Below are 21,135 nucleotides of genomic sequence, written 5' to 3'. Positions count from 1 at the left end.
ATGAATGTTGTAAAGATGTGGGCTTAAATATTTGTAGATTAAATCTAGTAGGGATTTTGACCCATTTCCAACTACTGATTACCCCCCGACTGAAAAGCATATTCACTGCAGAAATTTTGCAAAACAGAAAAACATATTAATGAAAATTAAAATCACCCATCATCCCATCATCTAGAGATAAATGCTAGTAACATTTTGGAATAGTTTCCTGCAAGCTTTCTATCAATAAATATACTATATTTCCTCCCTTTCCCCACTGAAAATTGTCTCTATATTTGTATCCTGCTTTTTTCAATGGCAGCTTTATAAGCATGTTCCCTACATCACCCAGTATTCTTCACTCAGTTCAATATTTCATCACAGGAATATACTGTAACTTAGTCATTCCATTAGTGGGTATTTATAGCTACTATAAATAGCACTGATAAAAGCAGTGTTAATATTCAATTTTGCACATAAATCTTTGTATCTCTTAGTCTTTCTTTGGCATAAGTTGTAGAATTATTCACTGATCTCATGGGTATAAACATTCTCTTACACATGTTGCCAAACATGCATCTTAACACATCTGCCTCACTTACCTCCCAGAGAGGTTGTAGCAATTTACTTTCCCGCCTTCACTGTGTGTGTCAGTTGCATCATGCTGTTACGAATCCTGCCAACTTCCTATGATTTCTTTTTAAAATGTCACTTTTTACTGCATATAAGCTAAAGTTTATTAGTTATTAGAGGGATGAGTAATTCAGATTCCAGTATATTTTTTGTGTGTCTACAAGTGCTGGGCACTGTGCCAGGTGATTTCTTGTTTACTGCTAGTGAACACCACACCCTTAGAGTGTAGGTGGCATCATTTCCTTGTCCAATCCTAAGAGGCTGTGTTTAAGGACACACGCTGATCTGCTATATGGCCAGGGATTGGTACCCAGGTCTCTTGACTACAACATAGGCACTTACATATTTACTTATTTTACTATATCTCACCTGCTTCAAATGGCTGAGAATATTCCTTATATGAGACTCTAAAATATATTTTATTGCAAAAGACTTTATAATGTATTTCCTGCTTATCAGTTTTTTTTTAAGTTTTTGAGAATAAAACAAACCAAACTCTAAAGCCAATGACCGCTCTGAAATTCTGCTTTACCAGAAGACATCTTAGTCTTTTGCTCCTTGCCTGGTCCCAGTGAAAGTTGTTTGACCAAAGGTGAGACCAGCAGGAGTAGGAAGGGGCCAAACTGTTTGTCCTCTTCTTGCCCAGATTGGCTACTAGTGTTTATAAAGGCTTGAGACAGCTACAGAAAGTGAGCAATGCTACTGGGATGGAGAGCACCTTAAGTCATTGCAAACCACAGGCAGAACTTGAATCATGTGGGAAGGATGTGTGTGTGTGTTTTATTTTGGCAAGCCTTAGGAACTGTGAGGCTCCATACTTTCATACTTGGTCTGCTGCATAGTGCATGTTAAAAACTGGCTTTTGGATCTTCAGACACTTGAAACAGGTGTTTATAGCAATTTCATAAGGGCAGTCTTTCAATATCTCAGAACAAATTTTAAACCGTGAACATTAAATCTTAACTTACATGGATCTTTATTTTTGTACTTATTATGTGATATGCTAACAGGACAGTAAAAGTGTATTTTGCTGTTCCATTTTCCCTTCATTTCAGAAAGGCCTGGCTGCCATCTTAGCTCAGGATGGATTTATAAGGATGTCCTACGTCACACCAGGTTTTTTCAGGACACGGCTGGGTTGGAACTGGAAACTGGCATAATATTTAGTTGTGCCTAACTTTTATCCAGTGGGGCAGTCTCACTTCCTGTGTTAGGAGAACTTGTAATTTGGTCTCTGGAGTTTTCTGGGGAGGTGTGCTGCACAGATTCCCTGGTTATTGTTATGAGCTATCTCATTTGGATCCAGGACTCTGCAGAGTTTTAAAGTCCTACTCTGGTACTGCCTATAAAAAGTTCAGTCCTTTTACGATGGAGAGGAAGCTGGCAGGAGCCCATGTCTGGAGGAGGCCAACCACAGAAGGGGACACTTAAAATTAAGCGTCTCAGCTAGGTTCTAACTCTGTTCTTGGTCACAGTGGTCTCCTCGAATTGCAGCTGAAAATCCCTGTAACCTTCACAAGCCTCTCTCCGCAGCAGAGGGGCAGAGTGCTTAGAAATGCTCTGAGGAAAATGCTTTGAGAGGGGAAGGTTAGGGAGAGTAATGAGAAGCAACCATAGAAGGCCAGAGATGGGGTGGGATTGGGACTGAAGGGGTAGGCAGAGGGAGGGAGGAAAAATGAACGGAATGGGAAGCTCAGAATAGAAGATATAAAAGAAATTGCCAACTAGTGAAAATACTGAGAAAGGATGGGTGGAGGGGGACCGACGACTGGGGGAACAGTTTAGAAAAATAGCAATTAGTACAGCTAAAAATAAAGACCAATTTAGAGACAAAGCCAGATACACAAGGAGAAAAATAGGACTCGCCAGAAAGACAATTCCTCGCAAACCAGATCCTCAAGAAAATGGGGCTAATGACACCAGGTCTTGGGCTGTTTTGCAGAAGAAACGAGATAACAGATTCGAGTGGCGCTGGCGGCGCCGAGCAGGTGACTGGCGGCGGGAGAGGAGGAATCAGAGCTGGAGCGCAGGGCGAACGCGAGTGATTTCGAGCGCTGAGCGCCAAGGCCCCGAGGGAAGATGCGCCACGTGTCCCCAGTTGGTGTCTCGGGCCAGCCGGTGTGCGGCGCAGAGGCATTGCTCCTCGCTGGAACCCGAGGGATTCCTACAGAACTTCCCCCGAGGTCCGACCTCGGAGTCTCAAGACCCAGGGCAAAAGGCGCCCAAGTTTCGGCGCCCGCGCAGCGCGGCCCGGGAGAGGGCGCCCGTCGGCGGCAGCTCGGCTCGCTCCTCCCGCGGACAGCGCGGCCCGGGTCCTGGCGACGCTCCACTAGTTTTCGCAGCCGTGGGAAGGCCCAGCGCCCACGGAGTCGCGGGATGGGCAGGCCCGGGCGTACAGGGATCCTGGGTCCTGGGGGCAAGGAGGCGAAGGCTGTGGGCCGCGCCTGGGTTTTGCAGAACTCCAAGGCCTCGGCGTCCAGGTCTCTGAACCAGGAGGTGACCCTCGCCTGTTGCCAGGCGAAAGCCTATGTAGCCGCGAAGCACGACGCGCCCGCGGCACCGAGTGTGTTTCTTGGGGCTGCAGGGAGAGGGAGGGAGACCGGGATGGACGCTGGAGCTGGGAGTCTGGCAGGGCAGGACGGGGCTCGGGTGGCTTCTCTGGCGAGCCTCGCAGCGCGACAGGCGCAACAAGGGGTCCCCAGGAGGTGAGAACCGCTTGAGCAGGGTTTCTAATGCATTCCGTCTTGGGCGCTGGGCCGGGTCCCAGCGTTTGGGAGTCACCCGAGTGCTCCCTGCCCGCCCAGGTAACCCAGGGCGGGACCCCGGGGCAGGATCGCGGAGCCCCCACGCGGGCAGACAGGCAGGGAGCACGGAGCGCGCCACGCGGCGCCTGGTCTGGAGGAGAACCGCGGGGCGGGGGCCGCGCCCTCCGGGGCGGTGCCGAGCCGGCTCCTCCTCCTCCTCGGCCTCCTCCTCCTCGCCTTCTGGCTCTGTCGCCGCACCACCCCGCTGCTCCTCCTTCCTCCCTGGGGTGCCCGCGGCGATGTTTAACCGCGCCGTGAGCCGGTTGAGCAGGAAGCGGCCGCCGTCAGGTAAGCGGCTCCTGGGGCCCGACGAGCTGGGGTCTGGAGACTGGGGCGCCCCCAAGGGCCGCGATGAGCCGCCTGGGTCGGCACTGCCCGCCCCGGGCATCCTTCCCTCCCGCCCAGGCTCGGGCGCGGCTCTGAGATGCCGCGCCGACGGGAGACCCGGCCAAACGCGCCACTTCTCCCTGCTCGGTCCAGCGTCCCTGCGGTCCTAGCCGCGGCGGGAACGCAGAGCCCGGAGAGGCGCGCAGGGGAGGAAGTTTGTCTGAAAGGGGGAACAACAGCAGTTTTCTTTTTAGTGATGGTCTGGGAGGAGAAGGAGATCCATCCCCGCCTCAAACTTGGAGGTAGTATGGGCTCTAGATTCCAAAAGTAGAACGTTGCGCGGGTCGCACCTCCCCCCCACCCCCTTTCTGGAGTTCTCTGCATCTGCTGCTGGCGTTTCTGCGAATGATGCCCACATGGCACCCGGGAAAGGCATGCCTGGATTCCGGGTATCCGACTGGGCAGCCAGCACCTTCTTTTCTGCTCTGCGGAGCTGAAATGTGGGGCGGAGAAGGAGGGTGAACACAAGGTGAAGGGCACATCTGCAATTCGCGCCAGGGAAGAGCCGACTTTACTAAGGGTTCGGCTTGACTGTCACTCTGGACCAGCGTTAGCCACAATTCGGAGCAACTCAGTGGGACCAAGAACCCACAGAGAGGATGAAAGCATGCCCTTGATTCCAACCATCTTACGTTTTTTGTTCGTAATAATAGCTATGCCCCTTTGAGCACTTAATGTGGGCCCGGATCTGTGGTCACATTGTTCTATGAATTCTCTGTTCACCCCTAGGGCCACCCGTTGAGATAGGCATTGTTCTCCCCACTTCAGTAAGAAGGGAACTGAAAGCCAGGTGCTGTTAGGTAACTTGCCCCAGGTCACAATTAGGTGATGGAGAATCTTTCAAATCCAGCTTGGCCTGACTCAAGTTCAGAGACTTTTCTTGCTGCCTCCCAATCCAGGAGTTGCTTCTGCATAGTACTGAGTCTGTGCATCTTTTTTTTCCTTCACCCTAGTATCACTATTTTATGAGGGACACTGTGGTTAAGAGGATGGATTGAAAGCAGGTTGGCTGGATCCAAATCCCACCTCCACCACTGACTACCTGTGGAGCCTCTCTGTCCAGATTACAGGTCTACAAAGTGGGAATAAAATACCCTTCTTAAAACTTAATTGAAGCTGGTTTCCCATCCACCAAAATTTGCAAATTATTGCATTTAATATTTAGAACAACTGTAAATTGCTTATATTAGTGTTAGTGATCATGTACACTTTTCTTTGTTTCCTGTGGGTCAAAGGAATCCCTTGTGGGTGTTTGTTTTAGCCATTCCTTATTGTTAGATATTGACAGGCCCGTGGAGTGGTAGGTGGTCAGAGCCTGGTCTCTGAAGTTAAACTGCTGATTCCTGACTCTATCATTCGGTGACCTTGGGCAAGCTACTTGACCTCTGAGCCAACTGCTAAATCTTCAGGATATTTGGGAGCTGGTTGCTAACCCACAGGTAGCTTGAAGTTGGCTATCAGCGGCTAGTTTCACCATGGAAGTCAGCAGATGCTAAAAATCAAGTTTGTCTGTTTTTCCCCTAGGAGAGCTGATCTACCAGCACACCTCTGCATCAGTTTTCCTATCTATAAAGTGGGCTTCATAGAGTTGTATAATTAAATACATGAAAGCGTATACATGAAATACTAGTACAGTGCCTGGCATTACAGAGTAATAAATGGTTGGCTGTTATCTTTTCTGAGTTTTCCTGTTATAAATAGGAACATTCCTGCACAGGTTGCTTTTGGGATGAAGTCTTCCAAATAGAACAACTGAATTATGACATACATGGTTTTGGGGTGCTATTGCATGTGTGGGCAGGTTGTACCACAGAAAGACTGGAGGCAGTTTTAGGGACACTAGTGGAGAGTGTACCTGTTTCAGGGTAACACATTTTAGGACTGATGAAATGTGGGTAGGTCGCTGAGAGAAAAATCAGTAGCTAAAAATTATGGATTGGAATTGGGTTCTTGGCTTCCAAGAGCCCTATTTCCTTACGATTTTTAGGTTTAAAGTCTGTCCCCTGATGGGAAAGGACAAATGAGCCCCTGACAGTTTGGTCATCACCACCTTGCAGTGAGAAAGGGGGAATGTGGGCCCCGAGGCAAAGGCACTGGAAAGCCAGCCAAAAAATCTGCAGGACCCTGGACTGATTTTTTTTTTTTTAAATTTTGAATTGTTTTTTAAGTGGTTCTCCAAATTGTATAAGCTTCTGACCCCACAAAAGCTGGATCAGTGCCTACAGGACTCTGATTTGGACCTTGTCGCAGTCCTGCCTCTTGGCTTCCTTTACTGTAGACCTTTCCTGCTTTTCTGTAAAATCTTATCGGAGATGATGTCTTTAAGCTGAACGCTGGTGCTCCCAACCCCTAATTCCAAGTTTCGAAATATGATTCAAAGTGTGATTATTCTCCTTTCTGCGGTTTCTCAGTGTGTTCATAAATCACATAAGGGTTGGGGGGGGTGGGCTTGATAAAACGCAGCTTTCTGGATCATGCCCCAGAACCCCTGATTCAGTCTTGGGAGCCCGAGGTGAGAAAGAGTTGGCTGCGTTTTCAACAAGCACTCAGTTGATTCTTATGCCCCTGAAGTGTGAGGACCCCTTGAAGGGTTCTGTGCACCCGCCCTGCCCCAACCACGACTGGCACTGTGATGGTAACTGGGATGCTGTTCACTTGAAAAGCAAAGCCAAAGCCACAGCTGCGACCAGACCGAGGGCTGACCCATCAGGGGGATCCCCTCCCCTGCCAGGCTGTTAGACTTTAACTGGTCCCATTAAACCTCTGGGACCAGTTTCAAATTTATTGCTGGGCTTAAGTTTTTATTTAAAGATGACAGTTGACAAAACAATTTAATGTCTTTGTTATAACAACCCAGTGGCGGGGCAGGCTTGGCTGCTGGGGAAACTTTCTGCAGAACATCACTGGCGCAGGCCAGTGAGATCTGGGAGAGCAAATCCAGAACAGAGAGGCTAGGCTGGGCCAGGGGCATGGTTTATGCAGGTGTGGTCAGCCCACAAGCCAGCTGAGTCCAAGGTGCCAACTCTGCACACCACCAAAGGCAGCCTGTGGACGGGTGCTAATGGTACTTTACCTGCCTTCACAGACCTTATATTTGAACTGATGTCTCCTTTCCTCACTATTAGAAAGTTTGCAAACCTAGGCAGGTGCCTGGCTGGGCCATTTCCTAGAGCTTCCTGGGTGAACTGAGTCACTTCCCTCCCGGGGGTTGAGTAATCCACTTGGCCCCTTCCGCTGGGCTCTGGGAACTTGCTGTTTAAGTTGTACTAAATTTACTCTCACCATTTCTTCTGCTTCCCCCCGATATCTTTCCAAAACAGCAACCCTGGGGGTGGCAGAGGGGCCCAGGCAGACAGCAGCATCCCCTCCTTGATAAGAGCTGTCAGGAGGTGTCCACTCGAGCAAAACAGTCCCTTGCAGACTTCCGGGGACAAATGTCCCTTCTAAACAAGCTCCCATCTCTCGGCCCTGCTGAGTGCCTGTGGATCAGCTTTGCTGCCCCCCTCCCTGTGGAGTGCTCTGGGACCTGGAATCTGGCCTGCCTTCTCTCCCATTCCCACTCCCCTTCTCCCCGCTCTGCCCATGGGTGGCTGGGCATTCCCGCCTCTGTCCCTTGTCCTCTCCCAAAGCTAGGTCTCCCTGCTCCAGGGGGCACACTCTTCTCCGGCTCCTACCTCCTGCCTCCCTCCCTCCCTGCACCTGAAATGCAGCCTATCCATCTCCCCGGACAGCTGCAGAGGCCACCAAGGGGCAGGACTTGTCCAGAGATGCCCATTTCAGAAGGGAGAGAACTGAGAACTCAAATCTCTGAGTATGGAGTGCGTGGCTTTTCTCTTTCCTTCCCTGCCTCCCTGCCTCCCTGCTTCACTTCCTCCTTTCTTTCTTTCTTTCTGTCTCCAGTCAGGACATTAAAAACAGACAACACCATCATCAGCCATCTTTAGCATCCCACAGTCGAAGGCTGTTCCAACACCCCAAATAGCAGGAAAGAGAGCATCTCATGTAGAGAACTGTCCTGGTACACAAGAATCTTGTAGAGGCCGTTTCTATTGCTTTTAGGGAGAGACTCTGGGTCACTGAAGACCTGTTCCACTGTGCTCCCCTGTGTAGCTCTTAACTTTTGCACCATGTAAATAATGTAATTATCCGCTTAAAAAAGACAACCCAAGACTGTCCTTACTTGATCGGCACAGCTCACTTGGTAAATATTTCCTTCTCCGTATTCTCATTCCTTTAGGGACCTCTGAAGAAAACTTCATGCCAGTGGGTGGCATTGAGGGCAGACGGCCATCTGGGAAAGGCTGGCCTCATCTTCTCAATTAATTTTAAGTTCAGTGAGAAAAGGGCCCGCCTTTCATTTCTTGCATCTTTCACTGCCCTTCCCTTTCTAGGCTCTGCAGCCAGACAACCTAGGGTTGAGTCCCATTGCTTCTACTTCCTGATTTGCTCCTTTGGAGCAAATGATTTTAACCTTGCTGTGCCTCAGTTTCCTCACATGTAAAATGGGCCGGTGATGGGCCTGACACCCCCCAAGGGTGGTTGTGAGGTTGAGATGGGGCATAGCAAGTGTTCAGTAAATACCAGCTGTTTTTACAGCCATCATCCTCCTCTCTGTGTCTTGCCCCTCCACTGCTGACCATCTATCAGAAAACAGCCATCACTGAAAATCCATACGTGAGTGGCAGACACTGCTGACCACGAGGAAGACACAGCCTCCCTCTCAAGAGATACACAGTCTACCCTACTGACACTGGAGGGAAAAAGAACTTACTTTCCCCGAGGTAGAGGCCAGGGGAGAGTGAAGGCTCATTTCTGCATCAGTGTCAGGTCCCAGAGGAAGCACGAGGGCTTTTTGGAAAGTGAAAAAAAATGACAGGGTCTTCACCTTCACCTCCAGAATTGGGCTCCTGGGCAGTTTTTATTTTTTAAATTTTTTTCTGGGCCTTTGCCTAGAAAGTGAAGATTCTAGGGAAGCTACAAATAACAGTCCAGCATTCTTAGTTCCCTCTGGTAGAAACTGGAAACCAGTGGCCATCTGTTGTCTAGTCCACTCAAAAGAGGATGTTGAGGCTTGTTTTTTCTCTGGACCCAAGGGTGCTCAGGAGCCCCGCAGCCCCCTCCTGTCTCGCACAAAGCGTCTCCAAGAAGACAGCGGATTTTCGGGCTGCGTGGACCCCCCCCACCCAGGCAGACCCCAGAGCATGGCATGTAAGGAGTGACCCCTGCCGCTTTGACAGTTGCCCTCAGCTCACCCATCGCTGGGTGCTGGCAGGCGGAGTAGGGGTGGGGGGAGTGGGTGCAGACACAGGTGCACAGGGGGCCTCAGACCTTCTGTGAAAACTGCCATGAGGCCGTTTCTGAGCTGAGCCAACCTCTCCAGCCTATTGGCCTGCTCTGGTCTTTGATGCTTGCAATTAGTGTGGTTATTTCAAATCGTTTTTATTTTTATTATTATTTTCTGCTAATGGCTGTTCACGCAAACCTCCCCACAAAGGGAATTGCATGCCTGAAGGGTAGTTATTCTCAGAAACTAGATACTGGAGCTGATAAACACTCAAAGTAATATTTAGATAGAGTGTTTCCATGACCCAGTTTCTCCGGAGCCATACATAGATCACCAGTTGTAACCAACTGATTCTCTGCTTCTAAGTTGGGATAACTTTTTTTTTAATGTAATGTTTGATGTGGTTTAGACGATAAGAGATTTTAAATAAGTTTTGTGGGGTGTGTACTTTCCCTGAGTATTTTAAAGGAGAGTGTGTGTGTATGTGTTGGGGGTAGGTACCATTATAGAATTTATGGTCAACATTTTTGCCTTTTCCTGACCTTGAATGTTCCTCGTTTTTTTCTTTAATATGCCGTGTGTTTGGGGGGTACTTTGGGAAAACCCTTTGCAAATGTAAGTTGACTCTGCTGTTGAGGAAGCTCAACACTGAGATTTTACTAAAATCCTCTTTGACGTGGGGAAATTGTCCAGGCAGGATCGTGACCTGGACCTTCCTGCAGACCAACAACAGGAATCCATGCCGTAAGCATTCAGTTCTGATCAGGGTTAGAGATGCCTTTTGAGCATGGATTTCCAAGGAATTAGGTCTGGAGAAGAACTCTGATAGATATGACATCATAGCATCTATAAATAATGCATCGCACAATATGCTGCAAGCAGCCAGCCTCAGCCCTCTGCACCTTGATGCTGCACTGGCTTTGAAATAATGGCTTTTGCTGAAGTCAGAGACCACACAGAACAGCCTAAACGTGAATGAAGAGCGTGTGTAGATTGTGTTTGCTTGCCGGATGATTCTGGCTCAGTCTCACATGGGTTTTTGTCTGCGGGGAATGGACTTTTAGTTTTCTGCAGTCTCCACCCAGAGCATAATTGCTATCATTCTCTTCAAGGCTGTTGTGTTCTGGCCCCTGTGAGTGTGAAGATCAGCAGATATCAAAAATAAAAATGGTGCTAGAGCCTTGTGGTAAATGGCATGTGCTCTGGAGCAAGGTTATCTGGGCTTGGACCATGACTCCCCATTTCCTAAGCTAGGTGACTCTTGCAAGTTACTGTGCCTCAGTTTCCTCATCTGTGAAGTGGGGGTAATATTAACCACATCAGAGGGTCATTGTGAGAATGGAATGATTCAACCCATGGAAAAAGCTTGGAATGGTATCCAGCGCATTGTGAATAATTTGGAAGTGTTAACTGTTATTATTAGCCAATGACAGATTCTTCTGAAGGTAAATTTATTGAAAAGTAAGCACTGGGCCTTCAAAAATCTGAAGATCTAAAATGCTTTGAAGAACCAAGGAGGTAAAAAATTATTTTTTTCATTGCAAAAATGTTTCACAGTTGATCTCAAGGGCAACAATAAATAAACAGAGCTAGACAAAATTGAAACAAACCAATGTTGTCACCAACAGCTCCTTACTAGCCTGAGCTGATCTTCAAGCTGCTAGAAAGATAGGTTTGACTCCTTTCCCACCGGTGCTTTCAAAACCTACCTTCTTGTGTAATTCATCTAAGATGGAAACTTTGTGAGTGGGCAGAAACCTTGTCAATGATAGAGTGCATGCTTAGCATGCATGAGGTCCTGGGTTCAAGCCCCAGTACCTCCATTAAAAAAAAAAAGATGAAAATTTAAAATGGAAACTTTTATCAATGAAAAAGGAAAGAAGAGTATTGGATCTTTGTGTTTTCAAGTGCCAGGAATTGAGAAGGAGTTGGGAAACTGGGAGCTCTTGGCTTTGCGCTATTCTTAAGTTCAGAAGTAAGCCTGCTTGCTATGAGGAAAGGTTATTTCTTTCTCCTGTACATCACTGGGCTGATTATAACATTTAAAGTGAGCCGAGATGGCTTAGGAAGCCCTTATGTACATGCATCAGAAAACAGTGGACATCTCCTTGCGCAGAGGGTCCTGAGGAACGGAAATGCCCTGACTTAAGGGGCAATCTCTGGGGCAGTGCCAAATGGGGTAGACCTCAGCCAGTCTCACTGGTGGTTGGGGAAAATGATATAGAGAAGAGAGACATCATTTAATGAGTGGAATTGGCAAACACTGCTCTATCCAGAGCTATCTATATTGATACCAATCAAGAAGGACTTTTTATTTTATTTTTAAAAATTTTTTAAATTTTTTAAAAAGGCTTTTAAAATAAGGCACAGCCAAAAGTCTTAATCAAAATTGAAAGACAATCAGGAAGTCTTAGCAAAATTCAAACTAATATTTCTGGGGAAAGTGAAAACACATGACAGAGTTGTGAGCAGAGGATTCCTCTGGTAAGGACTGCTGGGGCAGTAGGGGGGCAGAAAGACACGGAGGAGTTTCACTTTATCCAGGGCACCAAAGCCAGAAACCAGTGACCACGGCTGTGGAGAGTAGCTGTGTCTTGGTATAATTTCTGAGCCAGCCCTGAAAATTCTGTACCTTCTGTAACAGTGTCAGCTATAGATGTGTTTCACGACATCGTTGGAAGGGAGATGGTAGCCTAGGAGAGAACGGAAAGGAAGGGCCAACCATGTGCAAACTCTGGTGTTCCAGGGAACCCTGGGGTTCTATGGAGGTGGACCTCGGGGGATGGGGGTGTAGGGACAGTTGCCCTTATTTGTAAATCCCAGTAGTGATTCCATCCAGCAGTTCCTTAGCTGAGTCACCTTACCATCTGGACCTTCATTTCTCAGTCTATAAAATTAAAGGAATAGGGGGAGGGTATAGCTCAGTGGTAGAGCTCATGCTTAGCATTCACGAGGTCCTGGGTTCAATCCCCGGTCCCTCCTCTAAAAATAAATAAATAAGTAAACCTAATTACCTCCCCTCAAAACAAAACAAACAAAAAATTAGGGGAATAGATCAGGTGAGTGGGTTTTGAGTTGTAAAACCTTTTGTTCAAATGAAAGCTGGCACAGAAACCTAATATGCAAAATGATTAGAGTATGAAATAAAAGGAAAGAGGGAGGGAACAATTATCTGGTGATGAGGACAGGTATCTTATCTCTCAGTTAACCAACCAGAAGACCTGGTTAACTAGAGCACTCTATTGGCTAAATGGGAATCCTCCGAGTGAGGCCGTGAAAACACAAATGTGTTTGGTTTATTATTGAAAAGAATGTTAGCAGTTTTGGAGTAATTTCAGGCCAGGGTTGAAAACTTATAGCCAAAGTAGTGTCCTGCAATGGCGAGAGAAATTTCGGACTGCCTAAGCTTGTTCCTGGAACAGCAAACTTGTGTCTCTACATGTATTTATTTAAGAGAAGATCTGCTAGGGAAGTGGAGTAAACTGTCCAGCTGTATGCTTTGCGTAAAGAGCAGAGAGTAAATTTGTGAAATGCTTGGCAGAATGAGCCCTGTTGCAGAAATTTCTTATAATAATGATCTTCTAATTTGATTCATACTTTGTTGGGAAGAAACGCAGTGTTCAGAAGCTTGCCGGTTTTAGCATTTGCAAAGAGAGTGGGGAACTAATTTAACATCCATGAACTGAAGATTCACTTTAGAGAAGCATCAGGTACCTTTGTGATATGTTTGAATGAGTTTGCCTCTCAATTAAAGAATGGATTTGTCCCCAACAATTCATTCTCTTACTTGCTCTATCGCCAATGCGTGTGAAACACAGACCCTGTGGGCTTCTGGCTTCTGCTTTATTTAGCCCAAGTTAGCCAATCAGTGTCTAAAAATCTAGATAGTTTTCCCAGATGATGAGAGATGAGTCTCAGCTGCTTGAGAAATTAACCTGTGTGTTGACACCCAACAGAACAGTTGCGATCACGGAAGCGGAGATACTACTAAGTCCAATATATTCTGCTACAACTTTCCTCCAAAAATTTTAAGTCATATGGCCCCTTAGCTACTTGCAGCAATTAATATTTATAAGAATTTAAAAATTTATCCTTTTAAAGTGATTTGCTTTCCTGTTTAATTTAAAGCTTGTTTTTCTCCTAGATTTAATCTTTTCTTTAGAGAAATATGTCTCTCTACTTTGGGGGGAGAAAAAGGAATGGAGAAAAAAAGTATTAGCTGTAAAAATAGTTCCCTTGATAGATCATTGTTTCAAGAGAGAACTTCTATTTCTTGAGGGTCCACTGTCTGGGTGCCTGGTGTGCTTCCTCCTCTGATTCTTCCGATAACCTGAGAGATCAGGGGTGATCTCCCTCGTACACAGAATTTTGCCTGTGGTCACACAGTTCCAATTGGCCAAACTGGTTTTGGAACCTGGGCCCATGGAAGTGGCATTCCGTGGTTTTCCTCTTCACTCCAGAAAGGGGCCAAATTCTATAGATGACGCGTCTTCATGTTGTTACTTCCTTCTTTAGGCAAGTAGCCAGAGTGTGTTAGTGGGAAGTCCTTGTCCCTTTTCCTTTAGTCAAGAGGCTCATTTAATTAATTAATAATTAATTAATTAATTAATTAATTAGAGGTACTGGGAATTGAACCCAGGACCTCATGCATGCTAAGCACGTGCTGTACCACTGAGCAATGCCACCCCCCTACCCAGGCTCTTTTTAAGAGTAAGAGTGCAGCAGATGTGCAGGTGCAAAGTCACTTATTCATTCCGTCTACACACATAGTAACAGCGTGATGCTGAGTCCTATTGGAGCCTGAGAGGCACAAGGAAAAAAAATCAGTTTTAACCATCCTGCCTTTATTTAAATTTTTGGTATTTTGCTCATTATGGAACTTTTTTTTTTTTTGCATTACTTTTGATGTTTCAGAATATTGCATGAAAATCTTATTTATCTGATAACCCTCCTTAAATTTTGTGCTTGCAGCCAGTGCCTCCTTTCCCCCACCCTAGTCCCAGCCCTGGTACGTACTTTTATTTGTGTGCCAGGCAATGAGCTACTGGCAGGAGATATAAGATCAAGATACACAGGAGCTTTCAGACAAGTGAGAGCCGGTCAAGTGAGACATAGTCACAACACAGCAAGATAATTATAAGACCGTGCACAGAATGTGATGGGAAAGAGTCGCTGTTGAGTCAAGATCTCAGGGAGGAGGGCTTGCGTGAGACTTGAGGGCTGCCTGGGGGTCAGCCAGTGAACACATGGGTAGGGGAAGAATGTATGGGGTTGTTGGGAAATGGCAAGTCCCTTCTTAGCTCTGAGCCTCAGTTTTCTGCATCTGTAAAATGAAGGAAATGGTAGCACCTACTGCCTAAGGTTGTTGTCAGGACTAGAATGAATTCAGCGTGTTAAACACCTAGAGTAGATTCTGGCATGTAACTTAATACTATATGTTAGCCATAATGGTGATGATGATCAAAATGACTGTTATAAAATGATAGAATCCTTGGGCCACATACACAGTCTGAACTTTGCTTTGCAGACATCCATGAGAGTGATGGGAGTTCCAGCAGCAGCCACCAGAACCCCAAGAGCACAGCCAAATGGGCGGCTTCTCTGGAGAATCTGCTTGAAGACCCAGAAGGCGTGAAAAGATTTAGGGTTTGCATTTTTTTGTTGTTGACCAGGGTTGATGCATCATACAAAGAAGTTGAGATGTATGTGAGGGAAACACAGGTTTTTTTTTTTTAAACACTGTCTGTCCCAACTTGAGAATAAGAACTTCTCCCTAGTTATGACTAAGATGGAAACGCTTTCCTACTAGCTATGGACCAGCACTGAAGGACGGGCACAGACTGTCTCTGGTTTTTATAGAGTTCGATGGGAGGGCATGAGGGTAATGGGGGATCAGTACTGTGCTCATTGGCAGAGTCTACAAAGAATTTCCAGCTCTGTGAGCCCTGGGAGGGGGTGTCTGGGTCTCTTTGATGTAAAGGTTTGTTCTCTTGTGTGTTAGGGATCCTCAGGACACATTATTAACAGAGTGAAAGCAGCTGAACAACAGCTGGCAGAGTGAAGTTGAACTCAAAGAGGAGGACAGGTGGATGGGGAGATGTTGGTGTTGCCTAGAAATGGCACGCAGAAACCCCAGGTGTCAGAAAAAACATCTGTGAATTTGAAGAATGCCTCGTATCTGCCCGAGTCCCACTGACTTCTGGCTTTCAGTCTTGGGTCAGGCCAGGATAAGCCCTCAAGCTGTTGGTCCTTGTTGCAGACCTTGAGGAGGTGGGGTACCAGACAGGGCTACTAACATTCCTGGACACAAGGCCACTGTGAGCACCGTCTAGATTCCAGAGAGGAAACTTCCATGCACAGCAGGAGAGCTGGCTGTGCCACTGACCCCTCAACATCTGCCAAAAGAACACACCTCCAACTTAAAAGAGTTCTCTTCGCGATGTTTGTAAGGCATGCTCAATATGTCTTCTTCTCTTTTGTTTAAAAAAAAAAATAAGCCTGATTTTTGAGGAATGTACTTTGTTTAAACACTGTCTGGAAGGAACTAATATATCTTCCACTTTAATTTACTTTTTAGTAATTTATTGTCAGTTGAGGACTGGGAGTAGATTCCGGCTTCATTTTCACTCTTCTTCACAGCGTCAAAGCCATCAAGTTCAAACACATATGAAATTCTAGCTTTAATACTTTGTGTTTCAGGGGGAGCTTTCACAGGGTGATTGAATATGCTCATTTGTTGAATTTGGACTTATCAGTTCTTGAAGGGAAATGCATTATTTGTTTTCTAAGTAGACTACTGCTTGATATTTTTCTTCTTTTCATCCACAGGAATTTTTAAAAAAAGAATTCAGTGAAGAAAATGTTTTATTTTGGCTAGCATGCGAAGATTTTAAGAAAACGCAAGATAAAAAGCAGGTACTTTTTCCAATCCATAATCACGTTCTTGATAATTTTTTTCTCTCTTTATAAAGTTACAGCTGCTTTTCCAATATGTTTTGAAATTGCCTGGAGAAATCTGATTCCCGTTGGATTTGGGGAAAGATTTAAGCTTCAGATAAGGCATCTTGTGTTGATCAAATATTAACAATTTTAAAAAGAACATGTTATCCATTTTTAAATGGAGATGTTCAGATGGACAAATATTTAAAGCAAAAATAACCATTTAAGTCATTTAGAGTTTGTCACTGAGTATGATTTTTTTTTTCATGAATAAGTTATGTGAATGCTTCCTGCAGAGTTTGACATGTTGGCATTTTGTGTGGACGTAGTAAAGCAGATACGTGTTGATAAAAGCACAACGTGCAACAGATGGATTGTCAGTTATTCAGTCTATCTTTGCAAAACAGCTCGTAGTTGGCAGGCATCCCACAGAGAGGGTTTCTGACTGTTCTCTGGGTGGATGTGTGCTCTTTGCAGGAGGTAGCCTTTAATTCCAGTGGCAGCTGGATTTTCTGCCGTTGAAGGCTGAGTGTCAGGGGAGGTGAAGGAGGTTATGGGGAAGGAGGCCTGTGAATTGGATGTGTCTACGAGGCCCCTGCCTGTGTATTTCTAAGAGGCTAGTGGCTAAATGTCTACAATGGCTGGTAAGTATTGTGCATGAGTGAGGTTTTTGGTGTGAGGCTGTAGGGAGTGGTGGGGACTAGGGCCATTTGGGGGTAGCCAGCCCTGCCTCCAGAGGCTGTAGCTGGTTGTTCAGCTGACTTTGGCAGTGAATGCTTTAGGTTCTAGGCTGTCTGAGCTTTCCCTGCTTTGAGCTCTGTCCACCTAGGTCTTGGCTTGCCCCACCCTCACCCTGGAGCTCTAAGGGAGGTTTCTTCCTAAGGCATCTTCTCCTGTCTTCAGCCCAGTGCTGCTGCTTTATCCAGAGAAGCTGGGCATTTGAATTCTTATATGAACCCATCTGATATTATAAGTGATGGAACTAATTTTTTAAAAATGCAAAACCTTGCCTGCCAAACAAAACACATCCATGGGCAGAGGCAGCTTGTGGGCTGCCAGGTTTTGAGCCTCTGGCTCCACAAGCTGGAATCCATGAGGCCAAAGCCATTCAGTGTTTGCAGACTCACAGGCTTATTCAAAGGATTTTCTGACTCAGACACCCTTCCCCTGGATGCAACAGCGTGTCTGCTGCCCTCCCCTCTGCAGGGGCAAGGATGGATTCCAAGCTCCCCTTGGCTGAATTTCCTAGGTCAGCCTAGAAAGCTGTCCCAGGCATGACTCTTGGCCATTTGCTTCCTTCCTGCTTGGTCTCCTTCCTGGATGACTTTGCCTGAGCCCCTTGAGGGGTGGTGAGCTGCCTCAGGTGGGAGGCGCGGGTTCGGAAAGCTGGGTGCTGGCTGTGCCCTTTCAGGTAGGCGAGCCCACTGCTGTCCTTTGCCCCCAGTACCCAAGACAAGGCCCAGGGACAACTGTCCATAGACGCTGGCCTGTGCAATGGATTTGTCCGGCCTCACCCTAATTCCCTGGTTGGGAGTCAAGCAGGAGGACAGATGTCCGTTCCTTTGCCTCAGCTTGTGTGTTGGAGGTGAGAGGGGCTGATGGGTCAGCCAGCGCACCCCTGCACCGTGCAAACCAGTCGGGTCCCTGCACGGCCGAGCTGGGACTCGCACCTGCACCCTGGGCCGCCTGGCTGTTTGCCCTGCACGTGGTGCTGGAGCGCCCTCCAACTCAACTGAGTTTGCCAGATCTTTGCCAGGGCCAGGCCTTGTGAAAAGCACGGGTGACACACAAGGACGAGACAGACGAGCCTCTTCAGGGGACAGGCCTGGGGAGGGGCAGCTGCTTGTTAGACAAGCCTTTGCAAATATGGCGAGGACAGAAATGGGAAGTGCAGGTTCCGTGGGAGCACGGGCAGTGGGTGTCAGGAAGGCCCTGAGGGAAGTGACTCTTAAGCTGACATCTGAGTGGAGTTTGGGGGTAGGAGGAGTGTTCCTGGGAGAGGGGCCAGCATGTGGGGAGGAAGGCCTGGAGAGAAGAGCCGTCAGAGGGTCGTGTGGAGGGGCAGGCTGGCTCTGCTGTGTTTGAGGTGGGGCCACACCTGGAGAACGTGGATGCACAGGGAACACTGGGGGGCCCTGTGTTGGATTGCACTGGCCCATCCACATCCTACAGCCAGAGCTTCCAGAATCTGACAGCTCCTCTCTGCACCCACCACCCCGATACCCAGCATATGACTCCTTGAAGCTGGACGTGCCTGGTCATTGCTTCTGTGCAGTGAGTGCTGCCTCGCCCGTCAGCTCTCTGAGGATACAGACAGCACTGGGAACGGCGGGAGCATCATCTCTGAGGCCTGTGGTGTCCATACCTCAGTCTGGGTTATCGCACTCAGCCTCGTGACAACTCCTACCCTTTCAGATGCTGGGGCCGTGGGCCGAGAGGTTAAGCTGCAGCTGGCCCACGGCCGCCCGACTTGGTGCAGACAGAGCCGGGGTGCAGGCCCAGGTCTCCGACTCCAGGGCCTGTGTGTTCTCTAGTGGGTCTGACTGCAGGGGAAGTAAAACCAGAAGGAAGTTCTGTTTCACTAATTTAAAAAAGTGGAGGACTCAGACAGGGAGAAGTCAGCCCAGCTAAATTTCACAACCAGACTTACCACCTCTGATCCAGCAGGAAGCTTGTCGACGGTTTCTCTCTACAGTGAACTAAGCCTGGCTTGTTGTTTCATTCTTCCCATAACTACCCAGCCAGATCTCTCCACAGTGCTTACCAACTTCTCTGGTACCGTATATAATTTCTTTCTGTCTGTACTCTTTGCTTTTCCCTCTATCACACAGGCTCTCTAGGGTTTGTAGTCTTTGTCTGTCTTCTTCCCCACTGTATCTGCGTGCCCATGAAGTGCCTGGCTCACTGTGCGCTTCCTGCTGTCCGCTCAGGTCAGCCAACACCTAAGAACCTGCCATCAGTGGGGTCCTGGCCTCCCTGCTCATCTTGAGCTGCAGTTTGCTGCCTTAGGAGTGGACTTGAGAGAGGAACACACTGTCTATTCTTTTGGGGCTCATGTGCTCAGAAGCTCCAAATAGTGGACCAGTGCTGTGTCTTCACTGCCCTCCCTGGTCTGTGTTGCACCCCTGGCAGGCAGGAAGGCAGCCTCTTAGTTTGGGAGGGTCTCAGCGCTCTGTGTTTACGGTGGGGGTGCTGGAGCTTTAGGGAGTTGGGAGGGTGATGCCTGCTACCTTCCCTCCTTGGAGTTCCTGGGGTTGTAACTGCCAGGTGTTCATATGCAGCAGTCTGCTTTCAAAGCAATTCTCTCCCTTTGCAATTTCTTTATGGCTTAAAAAATTTTTTTAAAGGGCTTCTTCCTCATGAATTAGCACATGAGATACATCTATCTTGTAACACAAAGCAACCTCAGAAAGACCTCCAAGGTGTTCATTCTTTGGCTACCCCTGAATTCATCCATCCATCCATCCATCAGTGCATGCATATTGGGCCTGCTTTTGGGATGGATACAGCAGCTCCTGTAGATTTGTAAAAATCAGACTGAGAGTTGAGGGTGGGGGAGTGGTGGGGTAGTGGAAGATTTCTAATAATCATAGCTCTGAAAGCAACTCGCACTGGTATTTAAATATAATAGTACCAGGCATGTTGATAGTGTTTTGGAGTTAACAGTTATGAGGGGGAGGTGGTCTATGGTATTTATTAATTTTATCATATTTAATTTAACACTAAAACTCAATCCTGGATTTTAGAATGTTTGATATTCTTATTTAAAGTAATAGTAAAGGTCTTCCTAAAAGGCTAAAATGCCATATTCTTTATTTTTAAAAAAATGATCCAAAAGTGATGAGCGCTCTTTATTTGAAATTCATTCATGTCATTACCAGATGGGGTAAGAAGGGTGGGTTCCTGGCAGTCCTCAGTACCCTCCAGATTTCATTCTCTCTCTGGTTTGGGCTGTCTTTCCCATCTTTGCCTTTCGACGTGGACTCGGCCAGGTCCAGGTGGGACCGGATGGGAGCTCAGCTTCTTGTGGGGTGGGCTGCCCTGCGCCTCCGTCCCTTCCTGGCTCACCTCATCACTTTCAGGTGTCATCTGCTGACATCCTTGTACAATAACTGAGGTTGTACTTACCTTGCATCCCTGTCTACTGCGTTTTCATAATTAAGACTCTATTGTTTGTTGTTTGCTGCTGAGCCAAAGAGGATACTGAGATTTCTTCTTGGAGCATCTTTTCTTATTATTTTTTGTGGCTTTTTGGGGGGTGGGGTGGGGTGGGACAGGTAATTACGTCTATTTATTTGCTTATTTTTAGAGGAGGTACACATGCGCCCTACGGCTTGAGCTAAACCTTCTCTCTGCTTTTCTTATTTTTATATTCCCTGGTAACTCTTTAAAATGCTTCTCCATACAGTGTTACGCAGGCCCCTCAGATCAGCTCTGCAGTCTGAGTTGCCCTAGGGACAGTCCTCCTGGGGCCCTCTGACCACAGCTCCCACCAGGGCATCCCCAGGTCTTCCTTTGCCACCACTGGCCACTCCCTCTCCCGCCTCCAGGACCAGGTCCCCCTCTGCCCTGAGTCACTCACTCATTTTGGTGGAACACGACCAGCAATAATTTCTTGAGAAAGGGGGCCTGGCAGGTAGACCTTTAAACATCTTGTTGAGTGAAAGTGTTGTTTCTTCCCCCAACTGTTTTCCCACTTCACAGAGCATAGAATTGAATTCTAGGCTGAAACTCATTCAGAATTTTGAAGACATTGTCCCATTAGCTTCCATTTTTATTAAGAATCAGTATCTTACATGTAAGCGGTTTTGTTCTGGTTTCTTTGCCTTTTTTCTCTCTGGAAGAGCATAGGATCCTCTTTTCATCACCAATATTCTAAAACTGTGTGGTCAGAGGCTTTGGAGGGGGTGAGGTTCATTCATCATGGGGGGTGTTTTGTGGAGCCTTTTAATCTGGAAATTTGGGAAATGTTCTTATGTTATTTTTTAGTAACTTCTTTCCTTCCATTTTCTCTGGTTTCTTCCCCAGTGATGCGCGTTCCCCCCTCCCCCCCCAAACCCCAGACTGAGCCTTTAATTTTATCCTTTTTTTTCCCCTCCTATTTTTTCA

General features: G+C 47.1%; 1 protein-coding gene across 2 annotated transcripts in view; it reads left to right on the top strand.

The window, feature by feature from the left end:
* Positions 1–3,564: 3,564 nt before the first annotated feature.
* Positions 3,565–21,135, top strand: part of RGS10 (regulator of G protein signaling 10) — a 33,159-nt gene continuing 15,588 nt past the window's right edge. Inside the window, exons 1-3 of one of the 2 annotated variants that reach the window (XM_010997857.3) lie at positions 3,565–3,704; positions 14,615–14,733; positions 15,916–16,002. In XM_010997857.3, the coding sequence (XP_010996159.1) occupies positions 3,656–3,704; positions 14,615–14,733; positions 15,916–16,002 (255 nt within the window). In that variant the 5' untranslated portion in view covers positions 3,565–3,655. Of the gene's footprint in view, positions 3,705–8,913; positions 9,012–14,614; positions 14,734–15,915; positions 16,003–21,135 lie in introns of those variants that run through there. The other variant, XM_010997865.3, reaches the window with a different exon arrangement.

Source organism: Camelus dromedarius, chromosome 8 (genome assembly GCF_036321535.1).
Source record: "Camelus dromedarius isolate mCamDro1 chromosome 8, mCamDro1.pat, whole genome shotgun sequence".
Taxonomy (NCBI): domain Eukaryota; kingdom Metazoa; phylum Chordata; class Mammalia; order Artiodactyla; family Camelidae; genus Camelus; species Camelus dromedarius.
The sequence above is the reverse complement of the archived record's forward strand: the minus strand, read 5'-3'. Positions and strand labels throughout refer to the sequence as shown.